At 47.1% G+C, this 26097-nt stretch overlaps 2 protein-coding genes across 24 annotated transcripts in view; both read left to right on the plus strand.

The window, feature by feature from the left end:
* Positions 1–6060, plus strand: part of ZNF185 (zinc finger protein 185 with LIM domain) — a 60215-nt gene extending 54155 nt beyond the window's left edge. For all 21 annotated transcript variants that reach the window (XM_045517590.2, XM_045517581.2, XM_045517585.2 and 18 more), the window contains 2 exons: positions 2783–2881; positions 3833–6060. In XM_045517590.2, the coding sequence (XP_045373546.1) occupies positions 2783–2881 (99 nt within the window). In that variant the 3' untranslated portion in view covers positions 3833–6060. The remainder of the gene's footprint in view (positions 1–2782; positions 2882–3832) is intronic.
* Positions 6061–11199: 5139 nt separating this feature from the next.
* On the plus strand, positions 11200–19509 carry LOC105081200 (PNMA family member 5). 3 transcript variants are annotated; one of them, XM_045506882.2, is made up of 5 exons: positions 11200–13521; positions 13719–13810; positions 14974–15102; positions 15756–15816; positions 15995–19509. In XM_045506882.2, the coding sequence occupies exon 5, from the start codon at positions 16122–16124 to the stop codon at positions 17454–17456; it is 1335 nt and encodes a 444-aa protein (XP_045362838.1). In that variant the 5' UTR covers positions 11200–13521; positions 13719–13810; positions 14974–15102; positions 15756–15816; positions 15995–16121; the 3' UTR covers positions 17457–19509. The 3 variants fall into 3 exon arrangements, with proteins under 3 accessions (XP_045362838.1, XP_074215370.1, XP_010968634.1); XM_074359269.1 differs by having other exon boundaries at positions 11200–13516; XM_010970332.3 differs by lacking the exons at positions 11200–13521; positions 13719–13810; positions 14974–15102 and having other exon boundaries at positions 15120–15816.
* The last annotated feature ends 6588 nt before the right edge of the window (positions 19510–26097 follow it).

Here is a 26097-nt window from a genome sequence, read left to right on the forward strand (position 1 = left end):
AAACCTGAGAATTGACCACTGAATTCTGCAGCATGGAAGCCATCAGTGACCTCAGTAGTGGCAGTTTTGGTGGAGTGATTGGGATAGAAGCTTGACTGGAATGGACTCCTCATAACAGAACAGGACTCGGGGAAGTAGAAAGAGTGAGTCTGGGAGACTCTCCTGAGGGATTGGCTTCATAAGGGAGCCGAGCAAGCTAACGGTAGGGCAGAGGTGCTAAGCATTGGTTTATGATCTGGAGAGGTACAGTAGATATAGCAAACCAATGATACAGGAGAAAGAGAGGCTGATGGTGACCGTGATGTACTTCTGTAGCTGAGAAAGATGGGTGCCAGTTGACACATGGCAGGGATAGGAAAGGCCGAATACGTGGTCACACACAGGAGATGCATCTGTTTTCTTAGTCAATAAAAAATAGAATGCTCTTCGAGCGACAGGTGGGGAAGGAGTGTTGGACATTTGAGGAGAAAGGGGCAGGTGTGACATACTGTCTCAGACCCAGGGCAGGGGACGGGTAGATGGGCCAAAAGGAAGTGTAGGCCATGCAGAGCCCATTTAACAGGGCTTGTTAACACACAGAGTACTGGGCCCCAACCCAGTTTCTGACTCACTAGGTCTGCATGAGACCTGAGAATCGACCTCTAACAAGTTTCCAGCTGGGGCTGCCGTTCCACCTAAAGTCTGGCCAGAGCAGTGACCAAGGCAGAGAAGGGCCCAGAACATTGGAGGAATGGACAAAAGGCCAGGTGGCGGGAACTCCTCCATCTGCGTGGATCCAGAATTTTCAGGAGCAGTGGTAGAGAGGGACTGTGACATGTGGTTTGACAAAGAACATTCTGTTTTCCTGATTCCTGGGCTTACATGAAAAATCCTAGAAGACTTTGTCAACTTTCGGTTATATATCGAATTACTTAATTATACTTATGTACCTAAGTATACTTATATCCTTAACTAACAGAGCAAAATTACGGAAGTCTGAGACCTAAGCAACTCTTGGCACATTTGGTCTCACAGGGCCAAGTGTTGGGGAGAGGGTATGGTTGGTGTGGGTTTTCAGGGGGCTTTATGAGGGAGGTGGGTCTGGAGTCGGAGGCAAGGAGTTACACAGGGGATTTTTCAGGTGGCTGAGCAGGTCTCTATCGTGTGTGCAGAGGAAACAGGGATGAGGAGGAGAGCACAGGGGGAGGCAGCACGGAAGGGCCGGCATTGTAACCTTGCCTGACTGGGGCTCACGTAGGGGCTGGGGAACTCGGAGTTGTGGCAAAATAGTGAGGCCTGGTATTCCTGGGGAATTCTTAGAATGCAGGTAGGGTGCCTGAGAGCTGCCACCATGGGCCATGAACACAGAGGTGAAGAGGAGATTTTTTTCTAAGATCACAGAGCTGCTCAGAACCAAGGGTCGAAATCCCAGTTCTGATATCAGAGCCAATGTTATCCCAGCTACACTCTGCAGCCTCCCAGGAAAGGTCATCCCATTGCTCAGGCTTATATGTATAAACTAGTCTGTCACTACCTTTAATTGTTGCCTTTGTTAGATTGACATAACATTTCAAAATACTAGTTTGTATTATTACACTTAGGAATACACAGAGCACATTTTTTTATTGAAGTACAGCTGGTTTACAATGTTGTGTTTATTTTTGGTATACAGCATAGTGATTAATTTATACAAATATATTACTTTTCCCTATTTTTCATTAGAGGCCATTACAAGGTATTGAATATAGTCCCCTGTGCTATATATACGGTAGGACCTTGTTGTTTGTCTAAGAGAGGACACTTGTGGGCACAGCATCATAACAACCCTTTAGGGTCTGTGTTCTCCTCAGTGTAAGGCACGTTGCAAGGCCCGATCATTGTCTTGGTTTTTTTCTGTGTTTCCAGAGGTGACCCCCTAAATAGGTCATCATTAGTTGGCTAAGTTGAGGTTCAAGTCCTGATCCACAGTAGCTAAAACGACAGAAGGCTGATTAATTTACACTGAAGAATAAAATGGCCAGGAGACAAGAACTGAAAAATGGAAGACAGAGTCATCAGAGAGAGGTGCTTGGCGAGAATGAGCAGAGGGAGCTAAGGATCCTAGCAGCTGTTCGCCTCTTTCAGCCGGGAGCTGGAAGGCTTACCCCAGGGGGGTGCTGCAGACCCAGCCATAAGGGGACTCTTGGGCTCCTCTTATTTGAGACTGTGTGCAGGCCACCTTGTGCTGGCCCCTAGTACAAGGGGGGTCTGCTGCAGATGGCAAGATGCTCTCATCCTTCAGGCGTTTGCCAGGGAGGCAGCTTTGAGAAGCATGAAGTCAGAGAAACTGGACTGCTGAGGTAGCCTTCCCTTTCATTGTGCCCTCATATACCTTACTTTGAACTTTAAATATCACAGTTAATGTCCCCCAGCCCTCCTATAACAGCAATGACCTTGCCATTTACTGAGCAGTTACTTTACGTCTCCCCCAGACTGAGCACTTTACATGAACTACCTTGCTAAATCTTTCTGATAACCTGCCAGTGTGCCCATTTTATAGATGAGGAAATGGAGGCTCAGCCTCAGTAACTCACCCAAGCTCACCCAGTTAATAAGTCATGGATTTGGGGCTCAAACCCAGGCTCAATTCTGAAACCTGGGCTCCTAACCACTGTGTGATCATTCTGCCTGTTAGGTTTTTGTTTTCAGTTTTATTTAGTTTGGGCTTTGTCTCTGTTTTCTGCCATTTTTTTGGTCTACTTCAAAGTCTACTCATTTATATTACTTTACTCGTATGTTGACCTCTAGCTTGTTTTTCTTTCAGTGTGGGATTTGCAGTAAACCGATGGGTGAGCTTCTGGATCAGATCTTCATTCACCGTGACACCATTCACTGTGGGAAATGCTATGAGAAGCTCTTCTAGGTGGGTGCTGGCACCCCAAGGTCCAAGCAACGAGGAAACTTACTAGGGTGAAGAAGTGTACCCTGGTCTCTCCCTGAATCTCAACCTGGGACACTGCTATCTCTCTCAGCCTTTCTGTTCAGAGGACCCCAAGTCCTTGTGTCACTATGCCCTGTGATACTTTGAAGTCTTAGATGGCACAGATAAAGACCCTCCTCATGGACAGTTCCAAGTTGTGGGAATCATAATCTCTTCCTCTCAAGAAGTGCCTTCCATGCAGCACCTCAGCTACACCCTAGGATGCCAGCCAGGCCTTTGTTGTTAGCCTTAGAAAGGAAAAGGACATGGGGAGACACCCAGGTAGTGGGTGGCAGAATCAGGACCTCAACCTGATCCTCGGTCAGGACTTCGGCTTCAGGTCCAGAAGTCTCTGCCACAGTCCCTTGGACCACCTCTACCACTGCTTGTATAGCATCAGATCAGGACTCCACAGCCAAGGTATTCAGTAAAACAATGTATGGGGGACCAGCGACAGGTAAAGTCCAAGATAAGTGTGTATGTGTGGGAAGGGATGGTGCTGTCCTGGAGCAGGCCTGACCAGGAAGGGCTGCTTGGTCAGCCTCTTGGCCACATTGTCAACTCTGCCTGAAAATAAGTTTGCATGCTAAAAGCCTACAGAATTGACCCCAGTGTCCGAGCTTTGTGGTGCCTGGTGATCCTGACAGCCCCTCTTCCTTAGCGCCTCCCCCAGCTATGAACACAGAGCAGAATATCTCCCTTGAAGTCAGTGGGAATGGGTAGCAACCAGGCTCTCCACCAGCTACAAGCCCGTTCTGCCTCTTCTCCAGAAGACACCTTGACCTGGACTGTTACTCCTGATGCCTCACCCTCCCCAAGAGCCTCTGACTGGTCATTGGGTTGGGTGTGCATTTCCAGTCTCATGGATACTTCTACTTTCTTTTGCTTCTTCAGGCTGAGAAGAAGCTGATGACTCCTGGACAGTTACTCCGAGTAGCTGGCTCTTCTTCCGTCACTTCCCCCTCCTCCATTTGATTTCTCCATGCTTTTGTCCTTCTTGAGTTGAACTTGCTTACATCCAGTAGCGTATCTTAATGATGCTATGATAATTACTTGTGCGTATAGCTTTTTATAGCTTAGAAAGCACTTCGCACCCATGATCTTGCTTCAGGCTCAAGCAAAGAATTCCATCTTGGCTTCCCTAGGACACGGTGGCTTCCTGATGAGTTGAGGTGGCGTGACATGATAGGCCTGTGCAGGAGCATGGGGTTCAGTGTGTCCTGACTCTTGGGACAGAGAACAGATCACATTCTGGTTCACAGTTCTGAGTGTACCTTTGGGACTTAAGAGCAGTAGGAGACACCCTGAAGCTTCTGAAGGGCCAGGCTGAAGACTGTTGACGATCCCTGGTGGGTAAATTATAGACATTGACTGCTAGGGATTGACATAGGCTAATGTTTAGCTTGTTTATTTTTTAAACTTTCCATATACTTTTATGGGTAGCTAGCTGCTTTTCACTGAGTTATATGGCAGGTTTTAATTACCTCCTCCTACCTAGCTTTCAGTACAGTTGACTTTTTTCCTACAGGCATGTGGGCATATATTAGAAAGTTTGCACATTAGGTTTAAATTCTATAGATGTGATTCTTAGGTGGCTGCTGACCAAAGGGACATCTGTGGCTGAATCTTGACAGCTAATTAGTACCTTTGCCCTCAATTTCCTATCCCTAAGCTTTATACAGAAATCTCCTAAAGTAGATTTTAGGATGTATAGAGTCCAGCAGGATCAAGAAGGGAGAAAATTAGCTAATGTTTCTTGAGGCCTTACTACATAACCAGGCATTATCACAAAGTGATGACATTAATCTGCATACTAATTTTGTGCAGAGGCTGTTCGTGTCCCCATTTGGCAGGTGAGGATGTTGAGGCTCAGAGAGGTGATCACTGCATTGTATAGAGCCATTGCTGTCTCTCTCCAGAGCCCATGCACTCTCCAGCAACAGTAACCACAGTTATGAGCATTGATTGAGTGCTGAGTATATGCCAAGCACTGTGTGGAGGTTACATAATCCTCCCAGGAACACTGCCCTCCTCAGGCCTTCCCTGAGGCCCACTTTTACAAAGAGGAGAAGGTGCGAAATTGCCCTCCTCCTGTGGGCATCCTGGGTCCCCATAAAATACTACAAGTGTCAGCCCCCCCACCTCTCTTTTCCGTGAAAATGCTTCTGAAATAAATTGCTCTCTGCTGGGAAGAGATTTGACTCATAGACCTTCCCAAAGAGGAGCTTGTCAGCCCATGGAAAGCTCCAGTGGGCTAGCTGATTGGAGCACATAGCCTTAAATGGCCTCCTGTTTTCCAGTCTAGACTCTGTCACAAGCTACTGGCAACCTCTGGGGCCCCAGGTACTTGAAACAGAAAAACCTGTTGGCCAGCTGGACAGATGTAGGCCCATTCATGCAGTCAGCTGATGCTCTGCTCAGGTTCATCTGGGCTCCTCTGCCTTTGGGACCAGCATCACTGTGTAAGTTTTTCTCAGAAGAAACTGAGAGTTTTTGTGATGAAACATGAGGGCCTTTTGTCTTGATTTAATTAGAAGATGTCTCTCCTTCTCTCTCCAGTTTCTGAGTCCTATGCAATTAATTGGCTGGTGGCTTCTTCTTGCCAAATGATCAGAGAGGAACATTCCATGTATTTGCCTAGATGTGCATCACAGTTTCTGTGGAGAGGAAAAGTGGTACAATATGCAACGTGCCAACACTAAATATGAGCTGGTCTTCCTCAAGACTAGCCCTCAGCGTGGGACTTGGCACATGGTAGGGACTGATGCTTACATGCTGAGTGAATGAGTGAAAGGGAAAGAAAGGTAGCTCCTTTGGGTGGGAGGTGCCTTCCATGAGTGCCTACCTGATGGAGTGCAGGATAAAGAGGTCCAAGATAGGCTGGCTTCCCCACCTTCAAGATACATTCTACCTTTGAGGGACTTTTAGACCCAATATGCAAGATACTGATTTCAATCCAAAACAACCTCTTTCATGTTTAAGAAAGCACAGAATTCTGTAGACTTAAGGAAAAGAGGTGGTTGCATTACATGTTTGCTGCTTTTTAATCGCCTATCATTTAAAATCAGCCTTGCTTAACCCACATTAATGTACACAATTACAATAAATCTTAAGATATTTCATGTGTCAATGTTAAGGTTTCCTTTTTTAAATGTAATAACTTGGTGTATTTGATGGTGTGATTTATTTTCTCCTATTACTTGAAGCCATTCTCTCTACAAAAATAAAAGCTTTAAGAAGTATCAAATCTAAAGAGAAAAAAAAGTAGCATGATCTAGAAACTGTGGATGTACAAGGAGTGTGGAACTCTAGACCTGTCAGATCTTAGTGAAGAATATTTTATTCTTTTGGGCCCATCCTCCCTTTCATTATTGCAGCTTGGCCGCCTTGTCCTTGTTGAACACTTGAAATGACCAGGAGCTTAGGTCCTTACAAGCCCATTCTGTCAGTGGAAATGCATTCTTGAGTTACAACATGTTTCCCTTTAACTATCACACCTGAAATAGATAAAGAGGTTTATTGAGTTCTCTCTCTGTCAACTCTTCTCCCATGTAAAGACCCCTGGTCCCATCAACTCTTCTTTGACAGTAATTCTGAATACACACCTCTTAAACACCCTCCTCAAAGGTGCTCCCCCATCACACCCAAATCCATTCCAGCAGATGTATATCAATAGGCAAGACTTTCACCTTTCTCATTAAGTCCAGTGTCCCAGGCTGTCAGAATTTTGTTGAATAGTCATTCTACCTATCAAGCAATCCATGCTTCTGAGTTTTGTATCTGAAAATATAATTTACATGCCATCTATGTCTTGATCCAGCCTAGGGCCAAAAAGGGTGATCAAGAATTCAGTCGAAAGGTAGAAAACACGACAGAGAGATCCCTCCACTACTGAGCACGGACATTGGGACCCAGTACTCAATAGGCATTGAACTAGTGTCCCCGTAGCTGCTTTCTCACTGCAACCTTAGCCGCCATCTTGGCTATATGAGTACCATTAGGAAAGGAAGAAGTTTTACCAGTTCGAAAGACAAAGACTATTACAGCAACTCCTAACCAGATATTTCTAGGATTCTCTGTTGATAACAGTATGTAACACAAAGACCTAAAAGAAAAGTAAGGTAGTGTTATTTTGAAAAATCACTTAGCAGAGCAGGTTCCCACCAAGCAGGTTGATCCCAGTACTCAGCCTCCCCTATTCCTCTTCCTTCAGAGATCCACACCTGTGCGGGCCCCTCACCCCATGCGTTCCCACATGATGTCCCCCAGGGACTCTGCTCATGAATGTATTCCACCTGTGAATTTCTACAGAACGCTTTCCTCTTAGAATGTTTCTCTGCACAGTATCTTCGCCCTATGAAGTTCCCAAGGGAGAAAAGCTTCCACCAGGAGACTCAATGCTGGTTACATTGAGTTGGAACTTGAGACTGCCACCTGGTCAGTTGAGGCATTTCTTGCCACTGAACCAATGAAGAAGAGGGTTCTTTTACCAGCTGGCTGACTGCTCTTAATGCTTGAGAGGGGAAAAGGGTTGCTGTTAAACAGTGGAGGCAGGAAGGACCATATCTGGAACTTAGGAGATCAATGTTCTGGGAGTATCTCTGTGTTCCCATGTCCAATAATACACAGTAATGGAAGACTGTAATGACTCATGCAGGCAAGACCACTAAGGGATCAGATTGGTTAAGAAAGAAGGTTTGTATCTTCCCACCAGGTAAACAACCACAACCAGCAAGATTAGGTCATAGGGAACTGAAATTCTAGTGGAAGAAGGAAGTCACAAATACTGACCGTGACCTTGTGGCCAGCTGCAAATCGAAGAGCTATAGAAGCTATACTGACCCAATATTCTTATTTCTCCCATTTCAAAATCCTATGTTAAAATTGTGAGTGGTGCTTAATCTTATAATCTAACCTATTGATCAAGTATATCAAAGCATAATTATGACAGAACTAGACATCCCCCAGAGAATGAGAGGGTATCAAATGGGACTTTTGACATCGCCCCTCCTTGGAGAAGGTGAAGGCATATTCCCCTATACGAGATATGGTTGCATCATGCTTGATCACTTTGAAGAAAAATGTGAATAGAAGTATTGTGGATGGTGAGTGTTCAAAGAGGTGGGCCATCCTGTACTGGCTGTTAGCAACCAGGCAGCATCTCTGCCCCTTTGCACACTTTCTCCTTGATACTGAGGGATAACCCTAGGAACTGCATGTCCCAGAATCCCTCATCAGGTGCTTCTGGGCTCAATTCCCCAGCTACTAGAGTACTCTAGAGGAGAAGTCCTTACTCTCTGGCAGCAGCACTGGGCATTATAGGTTGTCAGAAAGAGGGCACACATGGGATTTTTTCCCAGTGGCTTCTGGGAAACCTCCTGAGAATCACCCAGCACCGTCCTGCAGGCAGCTGGGACCACTAGGAGCTTTTTCCTCATGCAACACCAGCAGTCTTCACTGCTCCAGCCTTCTACTGCTTGTGTAAGCCACTGACTCCCTGTTCTCAACCCGGCCTGCTTGGGAAAGAGTGGCACTGGTTTCCTGACGGGCTCCTCCATGAACACTGCCTCCATCCAGCCTTCTGTACAGCACGCCCTGCCTGTGAATGGCTTCTGCACCGTGCACTCTGCCTGCGAGTGCTTCCTACTGTGCCTTCTGTGCCATGAAATGTCCCTGCTCAGGCCCTCCTTACTGTGCTCCTTCTGCACAGTGCTGTTCCCCGGGAGCAACTTGTGTGCCAGGCCCGTTACCTAACAGCACCTACAGGACTCCTTTCCCTCTGAACACCCTCTAAACACTGATCCCTGCTCGTGAGTGCTGCCCATGTCCCCCTACCCCTAGAAAGATGGCTGCAGCATGGCCGGATTACAAAGAAGCACGAGGACAGTTTTGAGGGTGATGTATATGTTCACTATTTTAATGGGGCGATCAGTCCACAGATATATACATGTGTCAAAACTAATAAAAATGAACTCTTTAAATATGTGCAGTTTCTTGTGTGTTAAATATATCTCAATAAAGCTGTTGAAATATGAATATGCTCTCTGTCATTATGGATTACTTTATATTTTAAAGAGTTTTATATAAGTGGAATCACACAGTATGCACTCTTTGACGGAGTGATGGAAACATTCTAAATTTTGATTGGGATGGTGATTATATAGATGTATACATTTGTCAAAACTCATCAGACTGTACACTTAAACAGGGTGTGCTTTATTGTATATTAAATCTTGTTAAGTAAAAAACAAATACACACTTAGTAAGGAGAGACTTTTATTCAGAAGAATTATGGAAAGAGGGAAAATGGTCTATTGCCATAGAGGGAGCGGGGCTTTTGCAGTAGGGAGAATGCTGTGATCATCAATTCTGCAAGCATCTGAAAAGTTAGGGGGAAAGTTGTTCTTTTATAAAGAAGAGTAAGCAAGGTTAGAAAGAATCAGATGTGGAGAAGAGGGATAAAAGGGTGGCACGACTGCACAGCAGATGAGAGAGTATTTTGCCCTGAAGCCAGCCTATTTGCGGGAGGGGCTGTCTGCTGACTCAGGCTGGGGATGGGCCAAAGTCCAGGGTCCTGGAGGAAGGAGAGAAACAGAACCAAAATTTGATTAAAAGCATCATTGGTACAAAACAATTTAGCTAATCATTTATGAGGTAAAGAATCAGAGTTTGGATGGTCTGTGTCTGGCTTTGTCATAGGAAATAAGAGGGTCATCCCTTAGTGTTATCTAAGTCCTCTGCGGGAAGAGTTTTTTCTGCAGTGAGCCACTTCCCAGAACACAAAGCAAGGGGGATTTCTTTGCTGCTTTCCTGGTTCACAGGGCTCAGGTAAAATTCAACATTGTCAGTTTCTCCTTTTGTTCAAGGCAAACTGACATTCATTCCTTGCTGAACAGTTTAGAGGGGTCATTGATCTGAGTGGGGCAAAGCAGGGTATAAAAAATAGTCTCCTAAGGACTCTTGGAGGCATCCCTCCTGCAAAATCAGCAGACCCATCGGTTGAGAGGTGATGCCAAGGGACAGTTATTTTAGTGTCAGACATCTTAAAAGAGGGATGCCTCTCATATAAAAGCAGGCATGACTGTCCTTACTGACCCAGTCAGTGACTTGTTCTAGAGAAATGTGACTCCTGCCTGGTCTGCTAGGGTCATAAATCCTTTGAAGTATATATAGCAAGTCATGGGCCTTTAACTCTCAGTGCTTCTTCAGATTCCGGGAGGAAAGGCCAGCTTCGAGGCAACTTAGAGTCTTGATAAGGATTAAGCAGTCAGGTTTTAGGTCTCTGTGGTGCCAAATCAGGAGGGAGAGAGACAAATGAGAAATGTTAGTTTGGAAGGTTGTAATCAGATATTGAAAGGAACTAGAACAAGTGGAAATTCGTTACAGGTTGACAACGTGTGCAAGATTACAGGATTCAGTCCAATTTACAAATTGTTACATGGTAACCTGTGAAGTCTATAAAGAGGGGCAAAGTAGCTGAAAGCATAAGCAGTATTCCAAATAAACCCACAGTCACCCTTTAGGAGCACAGTCAGTCCTATATAGCTGATTCTTGTTCTGCTGTCTTGGGTCAGCCGTCTGATGAACCCATCAGCTTCTTCACTAGAGTTCTGGAAATTCTGGCTCAGTCCAGTGAGTGGTAGAATCTCAAAGTTATTTAAGTCATGGCATCAGAAGCTTGTTCCTCACAACATATTGGCATAGTACTTTCCAGGGGTGTCTGAGACAGTCCTTTTTTCTTGAAGATGAAGCATACCGGCCTGTAGCTGATTACAAGCCCTTTCATGGAAGCTTCAGTGCACAAGAGACTTAAAATACCCATACTTAAAGATCTGATTAGAGTTCATCACAAAAATAATGCAATTGACAAGGAAATTTAGTGGTTGCTGCAGCATGCAACATTTCCAGGAAAACTGCAGTTATGACTGATAACACTATACTGTTTAATATCAGCCAAAGCAGCATCGATACATCACAGACCATGAGGGCACTGGCAAATCCTGAATTACTTCTTACAATTTCTGAAACATTTATATTATATTCATATTTTACCCACACAAATTAAAACTAGGGAAGGTTAGCCATCTATTCTGATTTGATAAAGCCGCCCATGAAACTCGACATATCAAATTAGCCTAATTATATGTAGCACCTCTGTTTTTATAAAGTGAAATCTCTTTTGTGATTTTCCAGGATCCCTCTTGGAAAACACAAATAAAACTTAAGACCAAGGATATATCACTAAGGATTTGAGTGTGGAAGGTAAAATTAAGAAGTTGTCAGAAGCTTTGAATATTTCTTTAAATAAGATGATAGCTCAGCGAGAAACACTACTTGTCTATCTACTTTACCAAAGTGACAAAATATTTTAAAAGTAAATAGAGGAGGCAACGCAATTATAAAGAACCTTAGTTCTTTCAAAAGTGAGACTTGGTTCTCAAGTAATTAAGGCTATAATAAAGTGAACATAAAGCAAAGAAAATTATTCTGGTAAGAAAGAATCCTTGCTTTCTAGGCAGATTACTCAAGAAGCAAAGAAAAGCTTTTCATTAACTCTTATTGAGAGCACACCAATAATCTAAGAAACATGTCACCTTATTAACAGAGAAAACGAAATTCTAGTTTTGCATCAGTGTGCTATTTGATATTATAGCTCATCTTTAAAACCTTATAAATAAAGCCATTGAACTTTAACTACCATTGACCACAAGAAATAAAATCCCTTTTCTGAGAACCACATCCATCCAGGTTTTGTCCTACACATTCATCTTTCTCATTCTGGAACAACCAGTCATTTTACTTTCGGACAAAATTATTCTTTTTCTTTAACAAAAACGCATTCTGCATACCTTCTATACTTTATTTAGTCTAAATCTAAGGTTTATTTTTTCTCAAAGTCTACGGTTTTCAGTTACCAAAAGATCTTGGAAAGTATCTTTAAGGCTGATGTACTACACATGGAATATAATTACTATTGAAATAAAGTTTTGTGAGAATGAGTTCCCTTTCATTAATTTCTGAGAATTTTGAGTATTCAATTTATAAAAGCACTTAATTATCTCTAAACCAATAATAATGGAGCTCCTTGGGGTGATTTTATAATCTCATTTGGTAATACCATCAGGGGTAGGAAATGTTACGTACACATATGGGCACACAAAAACATGCATATAAAATAAATAAAAGTCCCGGGGAAGTAATAGACAGCATGGACACTATACTTAATAATAGTGTACTATATTGTATATTTGGAAGTTGTTGAGAGAGGAGATTTTAAAAATTCTCATCGCAAGGGAAAAAAAAAACTATGTGTGGCGATAGATGTCAAATAGACTTATTACGGTGGTTATTTTGCAACATATACAAATATCATTAAGTTGTACACTTGAAACCAATATATGTTTTTAGAGGTGTTTCTTAACCTCCACTTTTCTAGGATCACAGTCAGAACACGTCTTCCCATGGTATCACCCTCTGTGACAGCTCGTGATACCTGTAATGCCAGGGGGCTGAGTGGGGGCTTGTGAGAGTCCTCAGGTAAAAGTAGGTAGGGTAGGTAGACCCCTACTTGGGGTCTGCGACTTTCTGGCAGCAGCAGGTAAGCGCTTTTGCTTGGCACAGGAACCGGAGTGATTAACCGGCCTCTCAATAGTTCCTTCTAATTAAGGAAGGCGTATTCAGGTCTGTGCTCCCCTTCCCAGACGTAGCGCGTATCTGTGCTCAAAGGGGAGTCTGCAGATATCTTGCTTAGTAATCTTTAATTTAAAATTTGGTTTGCTTTTCATATTTTTATGAAGACTTTACCAAAAAGCCTCTTCTTTTGTGTCCCAAATAAAGCAAAAGAAATTTATTCTGTCACCAAAGTCCCACAGCTTGAAAAGTGACTACAGGCTTCGGAGCCGTGATGCTCAAAGCGTCCGTCAAGGATTCGCCGCATCAGTCATCACGCTTTCGAGAAACGCAGAATCTCAGTCCCGCCCCAGCCCTCCTGACTCAGAGCTTGGCTTCTTATCGAGATCTCCCGGGGACTGTGCATGCCTTCCAGGGCACTAAACTGAGATTCACCCACGCCCTTATCCGGAGCAGCGCATTAGTGTCTCGCGGGCCCCTGGGCAAACATTGCAGCCGTCCTTTTGTGGAAGAAATCGCCTCTGGAAAAGGGCGGGAAGCAGTTTGGGTACTAGATGGGTAATGCTTGGTCGTGAAGTCGAGAGTATAATGGGAGAGTGAACTCCTTTGATAGTTTTCTACCTTTTGGTGAACCCTGCAAATTTTCATGCTTTTGTGTTTCACAGAAAGCAGCTGTATTCTTTTACCTAGAAAACAGCCTGATAAACTGGGATCTGGATTTCCTTTAGTGAGCACCCGCTAGGGCTTTACTTTTGCACTCAGCTCTGTGCAGACTGCGTGGAGTATTCAAATAGGGACAGCGGCTGGTGACTGTCACGCCACAGATCCCGTCCAATGGGGAACAGACACGAGGAACAGGAACTGCAAGGACTGCTAGGCCTGGTACAGCACGTGGCAGGCCTGGCGGGCTTCTTCGAGCTAATCCAAGTCTGGACTCGGCCCAGCTCGGTAACGTAAGGCGCCCCCAGCTTGATTCCCACTCCCTGTCGCCCGGGGGAAAAGCAGGGACAGGGGCGCAGGGCGGGGCACGGAGTTCCCCCTTCGAGAGGGTGGTGGGTGACACGCTGCTAGGGCGCAGCCGCGAGCGGGCTGTGTGCAGTCCCGGGGGGGGGGGGGAGTCTGTCACCTCACAACCTCTTCCCGCCACCAGCTCCTGGCCCAGCCTGCACCGCGGCAGCGGAGGCGACAGGCGCAGGGTGGTTGCGGTGCTGCGGCACTCTGGTCTGGAGGCATCTCCAGCAGGTATGAGTTGTGGCCCGGGGCACAGAGAGCAACCCAAACCGCATGGGATTCCTCCCAGTGATCCTCGCCATCTTGCTTGGCATCCCAGGGGCTAGGGGCTGGAAGTAGGATCCCGCTGGGTCAGGCATGGCACCCCACCAGCTCCCTGCCATTTCCACACCTAACCCCGCCCAGAGCCACTGCGGTCAGGACAAGTGGCTCTGAGCCTTACCCTGGAGGGAAAGTGTCTTCAGTCCCACCCCTCTCCTGGCCTCCACCAGCTTCTACTGACCAGATGTATTCCTGCAATGGAATAGGGGGTGTTTGAGGTAGGGGGTGTGTGGAGGGGTGGGGTGACTTAGGAAGGTGGGCTTAGGTGTGTGTGCGGAGCGCAGGGGAATAAGGGTGGGAGGCTTCGGGACAGGAGTTGGACTCGGGTGTGGGCAGGGCTTGGGGCAGGGAAAGGCCTTAAAAAGAGGCCCCGACATAGCTTGGGTGGGGGCAGGGCTTCTTTAGGGATTTGTGGAGGGGTTTGAGACTTGGGCATAGGTGGAGGTAGGGCTTAGGAGGGGGATGGGACTTGGCTGGGGCAGGGATCCAGCTTCCGTGTGGGCGGTGCTTGGTGGCAGAAGTTGGGCTAGGGTGGGGGTGGGGCTTGGGGAGGGGTCGAACTTCTGTGGCGGTGGGGCTTGGGAGGGGATGGGACTTGGGAAGGGGTGGGCCTTGGTAGCGGCAGAGATCGAGCTTCCATGCGGGTGGGGCTTGGCGTCAGGGGTTGGGCTCAGGGGAGTGGGGCTTGGGAAGGGGTGGGACTTGGCGGGGGCAGGGATGGAGCTTCTGTGGGGGTGGGGCTTGGCCTCAAGGGGTTGGGCTCCGGAGGGGTGGGACTTAAGACAGAGGTTGAGCTTCAGTGAGGGCGGGACTCGGTGGCAGGGATAGGGCTTGGGGAGGGGTGGAACTTGACAGTGGGGGCAAGGTTTGCGGGCGGCGGTGGACCTGAGGGTGGGGCAGTAATCTTACTGTAAGGTCCCTTCTGTTCTAATACCGATTGCCAGTTGAGCCGTTTCTTGGCTTCTTATACCAGGGTACTTGTGGGCACCTCTGTAGACTCAGAATTGGCGCGGCCTGAGCAGGGGTGTCTGTGGCAGAATCATAGTGAAATACTTCTACCTTGCCTTGGACAGATCCAATGAAGCAGTACCCAGCACCCCGGGACCAGGAACTGCCTGACTGTGGTCAGAGCTAGAGGGCAGGCGTACTGTTGAGTGTGTGGGTGGAATCCCCGCAGCTGTCAGGGGGGCCCTAAGCAGCAGGTGAGCAGCTGTGAAGTGGACCTATGTTGGGAGGGGCCTCTGTAAAACTGACAAAAAGCAGGAGGGGAGGGGTGGTCTGCAGGGTAAGGTCACACCTAGGGTGAGAGTTGTCTGTTTCCTGCAGTGTGGTCCTGGAGACCCTTTTGGGGTCCCTTTTCGGCCCCTGATTCTAGTGTCTACACAATTTGAAACCATAAGCTCTTGTGTTTTTCAGCACTTGGTCCTTGCTGCCCACCCTCCAGCTCCCCTCCCCCCACAACAACAAAAGACACTTCTTTGGTCGGAGGCTGGTGACATCACCTGTTGCTCCCTGACCTGAATCTCCTCTGTGACGGAAACTCGGGGTCCCCGCTGTTTTTCGTATCCATGGCAACACTGCCGCTTGTCACACCTTCTCCACACCCACCAGTTTCGTTGCATGGTGCAGAACTCCAGCCATCTTTCTCATTTGTCAGGCATTTTCTGAGAAAGGAGGGAACGCCACGTCTCCATCCTCCGACCTTCGCCCCAGTGAAGAGGGTATCAGGTGCCCTGGGCCTGCAGAGCCCTGAGCCAGGGAGTGGGACAGCCTCCTGTTCACTCCTGCTTGGAGGGCTTTGGCAGTGTTCCTCGGCATCTGGCCCCACCTCTTGACTCTAGCCTTTCCACCACAGGCACCTCCAGTACACACAGCAGAGTTCTCGGACTTTGAGGAGGAACCCACAGCAAGAGGAGGTCAGCAGGGAGGGGATGAGTTGGGGGTAACTTGGCCTGAAGAGACCCCTCCACCAAATGATTGGGGAAGCCCTGAGAAGCAGGGATCCCTGTGAGTGGAAGTGGGGGAAGAGGAGGGGCTTTTGGTGGGGGTGGGAGGGTGGGCATTAATGATGCTCTCATCCCGTTTGCATTGCAGGCTGTGGAAACCTGGGACGATTCTGCCTTCATACTTGGCACTGGCTCAGGATTTTTTGAGTCCTGGTCCAACACTGTGAGCTGATTCCTGCCCCCGGTGTTAGATCGGTCCATAGAAAGCGGGAGCGATGGCCTTGTCACTGTTGGAGGATTGGTGCAAGGGGATGGACCTGGACCCCAGGAAGGCCCTGCTGATCGTGGGGATCCCTGTGGAGTGTAGTGAGGCTGAAATTAAGGAGACCTTGAAGGCAGGCTTACAGCCCTTGTGCAACTACAGGGTGCTGGGCAGAATGTTCAGAAGGGAAGACAATGCTAAGGCAGTTTTCATTGAATTAGCTGACACCATCAATTATGCTATGATGCCCAGTCAGATACTAGGAAAGGGAGGTGCCTGGGAAGTGGTGGTGAAACCCCGTAGCCCGGATGATGAATTTCTCCATAGACTGAACTACTTCCTGAAAGACGAGGGCCGGAGAATGGTCGATGTGGTCAAGACCCTGGGGTACACCACCCCCACCGAGGGCATAGAGCCAGACGGCTTGGCTCAAGTCAAGCTACCCGTTTGGCAGCCTGTGACAGAAAGCATGTGGTACCGGAAACTGAAAGTGTTTTCAGGGAGCGCTAGCCCCAGCCCGGGCGAAGAGAACTTTGAAGCCTGGCTGGAGCAGGTCACTGAGATGATGCAGATGTGGCAAGTGTCTGAGGCAGAGAAGAGGCGCCGTTTGGTGGAGAGCTTGCGCGGCTCTGCCCTGTCCGTCATGCGGGTGCTCCAGGCCAATGATGACGCCATGACTGTGGAGCAGTGCCTGGACGCCCTGAAGCAGATCTTCGGGAATAAAGAGGACTATAGAACCTCACAGTTTAAGTTCCTCCAGACCCTTCAGAAGTCTGGGGAGAAAATCTCGGGGTTTTTGCTGCGCTTAGAGCCCCTGCTGCAGAGAGCCGTGCGGCACAGCCCCTTGTCAGTGAGAAGCACAGACATGATTCGCCTGAAACACATCCTGGCTCGGGCCTCCATGACTGCTGCCCTCCGGGGCAAGCTAGAGCTCCTGGATCAGCGAGGGTGCGCTCCCACCTTCCTGGAGTTAATGAAGCTCATTCGGGATGAAGAGGAGTGGGAGACCACCATGGCTGTGACCAAGGAGGGGCAGAAGCAAGTAGGAAGGGGCCGCAAGGCACCGGGCAGGCACGTAGTGGCTGAGGCCACTGTCCCAACACCTCAGGTCATCCTACAGGCAGGGCCATTTAGTGAGAAGAGCGCTCAGACCATCCAGAAAGGGGCTGTCCCGACACTGAAGCGCAGGCGACTGTCCTGCTGCTACAGTACCGGGGAGGAAGGCCCCAGCCACGGGGCGTGTCCTCGGGCCAAGAACCAACCTTCACCAAAGCAGAGTCCTCAGCTTGCAGCAGAAGAGTCGGGAAACGGGACAGGGGCTGGGGCTATGAGCCATCCCGAGCCCTAGGAAGCTTAGGCTCAACAGATCCAGGCATCCTCTCCCCTTGCAGGCAATGGAAAATTTTTAATGAGGGAAAGGGGCAGTGCACAAAAATAGCAAGGGGCTTGAGTGGGGAAGAGGGGCAGGGCAGCCAGGCCCAGGCCGAGCCCCGTCGGCCTCCACCAGCCGGAAAGGACTCCATCCAAGCCAAAACCAGCTCAGGAAGGTACTGGCGACGCAAACAGAGGGCCGCCACATCCAGCACACAGGCTGCCCAAGCCTCAGACAGAGACCCCAGTGCAGCAGAGGCTGAAGAGGGTGCGGCCAAGGGCTCTGGCCTCGGCCCCATCTTCTGGCCACCCCCAAACACCCACCCCGTGGGCTCTCAGCTAATGATGCTGACAGGCCCCCAGGCCACGCGGGGCCTAGAGGAGCCTTCCCCGGGGCCATCCCTGCCAGAAGGAGCCAGCACCGGTGAGGAAGAGCTGCGTGGCAGAGGGGCGATGCCCCGGAGAGGGGTTCGTAGGGTCCAGCCCATCTTCAGGATCATCTACACTGCTCCAGGGGGGCCCCAGGAAGGCAGCACCCTGGAGCCTCTGCGCCAGTGAGGGCAGGAGACCCAGCGGCCCCGGGGACCTAGCACCGGCCTACAGGCAGTCTCCTCCCCCTGCCCCCAGGAAGGGCCGTGGGGGCAAGGAGCACCAAGACTGTAAGGAGAAGATGCGCAGACAAGAGCTGCAGCTCAGCTTGGCAGGCAGGGCTCCTGGGTACCTGGTGGGCCAGTACCCCACAACAGGCTTTGGTGTGAGTGGGTGTGCAGGGAAACTTGTTCCAAAGCAGGAGGAGGAGGAGGAGGAGGGAGAGTAGGAGACAGAGGAGGAGCAGGAGGAAGACGAGGAGGAGACAGGCGGAGGTGAAGGTGGAGAAGGAGGAGGAGGTAGTGGTGGAGAAGCAGGAGGGTGGAGGATTCGTTGGTGGGAGGGAGGGGTGTTTCGTTCTTGTGTTTGTGTATGGCCACTGGAGACGTGCAGAGAACAGGCAAGGCGACCTGGGACTGACCTGGCCAACCACAGCTCACCAGCTGCCAATGCCAAGGCCACCGCCAGACCCTGCGGCCGTCCTCGGAGCACCCCTGAGAGCCCAGCCCCGGCCTTGGTGAGGGCCACCTGAAGACGTCTGCCCCCACACTGCCCTGGGAGATGTCAGGGGCCATGTCAAGGTGCCTGGGCCTCCGAGAGGGGCCCCTAGTCACCGTCCCCTGGGGCAGGCTGCTCCCTGTACTAGGAAGCCCATAGGAAGCCTGTGTCTCTGTGGCCCCATAGTGATCTCCTCACCACCCCCACACCAGCCCCCGTTCCCGTGCAGAGCCCTGAGGTGCCCGTGGACCCAGGCCGGGTGTCCCTCCTACCCGGGCCGCCACCTCTGGGCCCGGCCACGTGCCCTGAGCTCAGGGCACCAAGGCTCTGCTCGCTCTGGCCCAGTGTCGTGAGCTCCACGTCCGCTGTGTCGGAGTAGATTTAGGCCAACCGCTGCTTGTTCTTGTGGAGATGTGTGTGTGTTCTTCTCTGAGCAGTACCCCCAGCCCAGCCCGGAGACCCCAGCCCGGTCCCAGGAGACGGCAGGAAGGACAGATGGACGACGCCCACCTGGTGGCCTCGGGAAGGAAGAACTGGGCCGGGGAAGGTCGGGGGCTGCGGAGGGTCCTCGGGGACCGTGCTGTGATCTGCCATCGCTGCTCCTCGTGACCCCTTGTCCTGGGCTTGGGGGAGCGTTCCCCGCCGTGTTCTCCAGTGTCCTGGACTGTCCTGTGGGGGCCAGAGGGCAGGGCCAGGCCCCAGCACGTGGGCCAGAGGTGGAGGGGTGCCCTGGGAGCAGCGGTCATTGCTGGGGTCCACCGTCCTGGCCAGAGGCTGACCGTGGGGCCCTCAGGAAGGGAGACTACGCGGGGAGGGCCACAGCATGGTGGGAGGCAGCTGAGACACCTGGTGAGGGACCCCGGGAGGAGGAGGGGGCTGAGGTCTGTGGGCTTTAGTGGCCGTTAGAAGTTCCTGTCTGTGTGGTCATTCCCTCTCTTCAGTAGTTTCTGTCAATGTTTCTCTTTAATAAATTTCGTTGAAAGTTTCAGCTGAGTCTGGCCTCTGCTGTGGGCGTTTGAAGGAAGGGTCTACTGGGGATGGGGGTAGGGGGAGGTGACAGTGGCCTGGGACCTCGAGTCAGCACTGGAGTATGGTTAGAGCAGGGTCCAAGAGGGTCTGTGTGGTACCCTGGGCTGGACGGAGCCAGGTGACAGGACTTGTGGGCACGGCCAGTGGTTGGCTGGGTCCCAGGAAACTGGGGGAGCCCCCAGGAATAAGTGGTTGCACGTTGGATGGGGGGGACCGCAGGCCGGACCCGAAGCCACAGGATCCCTGGTAGCACTGTGTGTTTTCAGGGCACCCAGATCCTTCAGGGAGGTCACGTGTGCAGTCCCAAGGACCAGCCGGCCACAGAAGGGTCCAGGCGTGAGGTCAGAAGCCCCTGCCAGGACCTCAGTGCAGGACTCCGGGGTGGGGGGTTTGTCCACCTGCCTGTGATCAGTCTCCCCTGCCAGTCAGCAGTGGCTGGGGTTGGTGTAGGCTCTGAGAGACCTTTGGTGACCTGGGCGTTGTGATGGCTGATGGAAGGAGGGCGGGCCAGTAGGAGTTCCACAGCCCTCATGCCCTGGGTCGGGTTGGAGAAAGGCAGGGGAGCTCTCTTCGACTTAAATTCCAGGGCAAGGCAGCACCCATAGGAGCAGGGGCGCCTCCTCCCTTTCCCACTCCCCTGCACAGTCATGTGTCCTGGAATCAGGCCGGAGGTGGAGGGCTGTAAGTAGGGGGCTGTAGGCAGGGCCTGGAGATGGCCCCTTCCTGTCCAGAGGCTGACTCTGGGCCCTGAGAGCCCTCAGTGCCACCTGAGGGGGGCATCGGCCATGGTTGAAGGCACTTTCTACAAACAAGACTCAGGGGTCACCAGGGCAGGGGGGATCTATTTCCTGCAGGGTCCTGCTCAGTTTCAGCTGGAGGATTGAAGGAGGTTGTGCCATGCTCTCTGATTCCAGATTTATGTGGGTGAAGGGAGGATTCCCTGGCTCTCCCTCCCAGGAGGTTGAGGGGGACTTCCCTAGGTTCTCTGATTGCAGAAACTGCAGGGGGTGCTTTTTTGGCTCTATGCACTGGGAGACTGAGGGAAGTCCCCTTGCTCCCTGTCCCAGAGATCGTACCTAAGGTGGGAGTTGGGACTGGGAATTTCTCAACTCTCTGAGTTCAGTGATTCATAGAAGGATTCCCTTGTCTTTCAGACTCTAAATATCAAGGGTGGGGGATCCTTAGACTTCCAAATCCCAGGATTGTGTGGGATGTTCCCCTGGATCTCAGGCCCAGAGACTGTGGGAACTTGAATGACCAAGGCTATTTCCTGTTCCTGTAAACGTCTTTTCTCTTTGATTTAACTATGCATTTATCCCATGAGTAATTTACCCTATCAGGCACCCTTTTCCTTTCCTTTCCTCCTTTCTGCTCACTACATGCTTTTACATTACATAACTAATTCCATTTGATAACTCTAAAATTGGCAAACTTTTACCAAAGGCAGTTTAGAACTTACATGGCTTCTGTATGAAACTTGAGATTTCCCAAAACTGGTTCATCTAAGATTTTTCCCTTCTCATCATCCATGGTCCTCCTTCCTCCCCACTCTTTTTGCCCACTTGTACCTTCAGCTCCCCCGAATCCTTTGCTCCATCCCCCTTCAACACTCCTACTTTCCTCATCCTTCTATCCATCCCTGCCAGCTCTTCAAACTCCAGCCTCTCAACTGTCTATAGTCATCAGACCTTTAAGCCCTTGCCCCCACTGGAGGCTCTCCAGGGGCTCAGGAACCCCAAAGCAACCATCTAAGGCTAAAAAATCTAATTGAAGCACTCTGGATATTTTATTTACTCAGATAGTTTTGGAGACATTTTGATGGCTGCTTGATGTCTCTTCTGTCCCTCACCCAAAATCTGTAGCTAAATAAAATCTTGAGAAGTCACCTCTACAAATATTGGTGGCCCTCATATTGAACAACTAAACACAACTTGTCCTGTTGGCCAGAGACATAATTCTGGTAAAACTGTAAAGGCTGGGCAAAGAAATGAGCCAACTTGAGTGAGTTTTGCATTTCTGTCTTTAAATCCTGAGTCATAACTGAACATTTTAGAATGAAAGCCACAAGATCACTATTTACATCTGTTTGTGTGTTTACCTCTGTATATGTGTATGGATATGTCATATTTTCCTGCCTTCAGATGATATTATCAAATTAATTTATAAAATCCCTTAAAGGAGCTGTATTTTAATTGGCCTAGAGATAAATAAGTGCTTATATACATTAAATATTCTTAAAACTCCTGGGAATGTAGAAAGTAACACAAATATTTTTAGCAATTCACTAATTAAGGTAATGCTTTGGCAAAGAAGGAAAGTTTAATATTTTGGTTTAGTAAAACCAGTCTTTCAGTTACCAGCATTAAGCATATACTAGCATTCACTTTTATTTTACTTGGGTGTATTCTTCTTAAACAAGTTTACTAGTCAAAAAGATTAATATTATATCTACAAAAAAGTAAACCTAAATTTATCCAAATTAAGTCATTATTCTGAAAACCTTTATTTAAAAATTGTGTGTTATGTCTGATTAAAAATCATTTCCAATTTTTTTATAACTTACAATCTTAGACTTACAGTGAATTAAGTAATAGATAATCATTACGTATCTAGATCATTTCTTTTTTTTTAACTTTTATTGAGTAATAGTCATTTTACAATGTTGTGTCAAATTCCAGTGTAGAGCACAATTTTTCAGTTATATATGAACATATATATATTCAGTCACATTTTTTTTCGCTACGAGCTACCACAAGATCTTGTTTATATTTCCCTGTGCTGTACAATATAATCTTGTTTATCTATTCTGCATTTTAAAATCCCAGTCTGTCCCTTCCCGCCCTCCGCCCCCTTGGCAACCACAAGTTTGTATTCTATGTCTATGAGTCTGTTTCTGTTTTGTATTTATGCTTTGTTTTGTTTTGTTTTGTTTTTAGATTCCTCATATAAGCGATCTCATATGGTATTTTTCTTTCTCTTTCTGGCTTACTTCACTTAGAATGACATTCTCCAGGAGCATCCATGTTGCTGCTAATGGTGTTATGTTGTCAGTTTTTATAGCTGAATAGTATTCCATTGTATAAATATACCACACTTTTTTTTTTTTTTTTTACAGTTTGAGATCTCCTTTATTGAAGAACTGTTTACATGGTCAGTATTTCTTATGAGTGATTTAATCAAAGAGATAAATAGTTTGGGGCAAGGAATCAATTAGTGTAATGGTTTTTAGATGAGAAGGCCTCGTTTTTTGCAGCCTAGATTTTTTATGTCCTATTGCACATTTATTCAAGGGGTCTCATCATTCAAAATGACTTGTTCCATAGCCAGGATTAAAGATTTTGTCTTGTGGAATTCAGCCAGACCCAACTCTAAGAAATGGCTTGAATACTAAATGCTATTTGCATGAGGTGATTCAGCATGCTGGCAAATTATTCAATTCGAAACTGAGGCCTCTGTCACTTCTGTCTGTATGGGGTCAAGTGTACCTATGACCACCTCTGGAGTGGCTGTTTTAATAGGCTACTTTTGAATGGAAGCCACTAGTATCCCAGGTAGCATCCAGATGTCACCTCCATCTCTGTGGGAGCTCTGCTTTTTTTCTTTCTTTACAACTATCATTATTTGAGTTTCCCTTGAATTTTATTTCTCTCACTTTCCTTTATTGCATATTTAAATCCGCTTAAGTCTATTAAATCCCTTTAATTTCCATTTCCCCATTCAGCACATGTTTTTTTCTCCTTTTCCAGCTTTATCAGGTAGAATTATTACAGTGCGACTGCACATACACATTATATTGCGTGTAGATACATATCCACGGTACACTGCACTTGTTTTTAGTTTACATATACGTACTGATTATTGTTTCTAAGAACAGATTTGAGCTTTAGCTTTTTTTAACATTTTTTATTGATTTATAATCATTTTACAATGTTGCATCACATTCCAGTGTTCAGCACAATTTTTCAGTCATTCATGGACATACACACACTCATTGTCACATTTTTTTCTCTGTGAGTTATCATAACATTTTGTGTATATTTCCCTGTAATATACAGTGTAATCTTGTTTACCTATTCTACAATTTTGAAATCCCAGTCTATTCCTTCCCACCCTCCACCCCCCTGGTAACCACAAGTCTGTATTCTCTGTCTGTGAGTCTATTTCTGTCCTTTATTTACGCTTTGTTTTTGTTTGTTTGTTTGTTTTTGGTTTTGGTTTTTAGATTCCACATATGAGCGATCTCATGTGGTATTTTTCTTTCTCTTTCTGGCTTACTTCACTTAGAATGACGTTCTCCAGGAGCATCCATGTTGCTGCAAATGTCATTATGTTGTCGGTTTTTATGTCTGAGTAGTATTCCATTGTATAAATATACCACCTCTTCTTTATCCAGTCACCTGTTGATGGACATTTAGGCTGTTTCCATGGTTGGCTATTGTAAATAGTGCTGCTATGAACATTGGGGTGCAGGTGTCATCCTGAAGTAGGGTTCCTTCTGGATACAAGCCCAGGAGTGGGATTCCTGGGTCATATGGTAAGTCTATTCCTAGTCTTTTGAGGAATCTCCACACTGTTTTCCACAGTGGCTGCACCAAACTACATTCCCACCAGCAGTGTAGGAAGGTTCCCCTTTCTCCACAGCCTCTCCAGCATTTGTCATTTGTGGATTTTTGAATGATGGCCATTCTGACTGGTGTGAGGTGATACCTCATTGTAGTTTTGATTTGCATTTCTCTGATAATTAGTGATATTGAGCATTTTTTCATGTGCTTTTTGATCATTTGTATGTCTTCCTTGGAGAATTGCTTGTTTAGGTCTTCTGCCCATTTTTGGATTGGGTTGTTTATTTTTTTTCTTATTGAGTCGTATGAGCTGCTTATATATTCTGGAGATCAAGCCTTTGTCGGTTTCACTTGCAAAAATTTTCTCCCATTCCGTAGGTTTTCTTCTTGTTTTACTTATGGTTTCCTTTGCTGTGCAGAAGCTTGTAAGTTTCATTAGGTCCCATTTGTTTATTCTTGCTTTTATTTCTTCTAGGAGAAACTTTTTGAAATGTATGTCAGATAATGTTTTGCCTATGTTTTCCTCTAGGAGGTTTATTGTATCTTGTCTTATGTTTAAGTCTTTAATGCATTTTGAGTTGATTTTTGTATATGGTGTAAGGGAGTGTTCTAGCTTCATTGTTTTACGTGCTGCTGTCCAGTTTCCCCAACACCATTTGCTGAAGAGACTGTCTTAATTCCATTGTATATTCTTGCCTCCTTTGTCGAAGATGAGTTGACCAAAAGTTTGTGGGTTCATTTCTGGGCTCTCTATTCTGTTCCATTGGTCTATATGTCTGTTTTGGTACCAATACCATGCTGTCTTGATGACTGTAGCTCTATAGTATTGTCTGAAGTCTGGGAGAGTTATTCCTCCAGCTTCTTTCTTTCTCTTCAGTAAAGCTTTGGCAATTCTAGGTCTTTGATGGTTCCATATAAATTTTATTATGATTTGTTCTAGTTCTGTGAAATATGTCCTGGGTAATTTGATAGAGATTGGATTAAATCTGTAGATTGCCTTGGGCAGTGTGACCATTTTAACAATATTGATTCTTCCAATCCAAGAGCATGGAATATCTTTCCATTTTTTAAAGTCTTCTTTAATTTCCTTCATCAGTGGTTTATAGTTTTCTGTGTATAATTCTTTCACCTCCTTGGTTAGATTTATTCCCAGATATTTTATTACTTCGGGTGCTATTTTAAAGGGGATTGTTTCTTTACTTTCTTTTTCTGTTGATTTATCGTTAGTGTAAAGAAATGCAACTGATTTTTGAACGTTAATTTTGTAACCTGCTACCTTGCTGAATTCTTCAATCAGCTCTAGTAGCTTTTGTGTGGACCTTCCAGGGTTTTCTATATATAGTAACATGTCATCAGCATATAATGACACTTTTACCTCTTCTTTTCCAATTTGGATCCCTTTTATTTCTTTCTCTTGCCTGACTGCTGTGGCTAGGACTTCCAGGACTATGTTGAATAGGAGTGGTGAGAGTGGGCATCCTTGTCTTGTCCCAGATTTTAGTGGGAAGCTTTTGAGTTTTTCACCATTGAGTACTATGCTGGCTGTAGGTTTGTCATATATAGCTTTTATTATGTTGAGATATGTTCCCTCTATACCCACTTTGGCGAGAGTTTTTATCATAAATGGGTGTTGTATTTTATCAAATGCTTTTTCTGCATCGATTGAGATGATCATGTGGTTTTTGTCCTTTCTCTTGTTGATGTGATGTATTACACTGATTGATTTGCGTATGTTGAACCAGCCTTGTGTCCCTTGGATGAACCCCACTTGGTCATGATGTATAATCTTTTTTATGTGTTGTTGGATTCCATTTGCTAAAATTTTGGTGAGGATTTTGGCGTCTATGTTCATCAGTGATATTGGCCTATAATTCTCTTTTTTTGTAGTGTCTTTGCCTGGTTTTGGTATCAGGGTGATGGTGGCTTCATAGAATCAGTTTG

This window comes from Camelus bactrianus, chromosome X (genome assembly GCF_048773025.1).
Source record: "Camelus bactrianus isolate YW-2024 breed Bactrian camel chromosome X, ASM4877302v1, whole genome shotgun sequence".
Classification (NCBI taxonomy): Eukaryota; Metazoa; Chordata; class Mammalia; order Artiodactyla; family Camelidae; genus Camelus; species Camelus bactrianus.

What these genes read in the sequence shown, in the direction of transcription:
- LOC105081200 (XM_045506882.2), top strand. Translation starts at nt 16,122, where the DNA reads ATGGCCTTGTCACTGTTGGAGGATTGGTGCAAGGGGATGGACCTGGAC.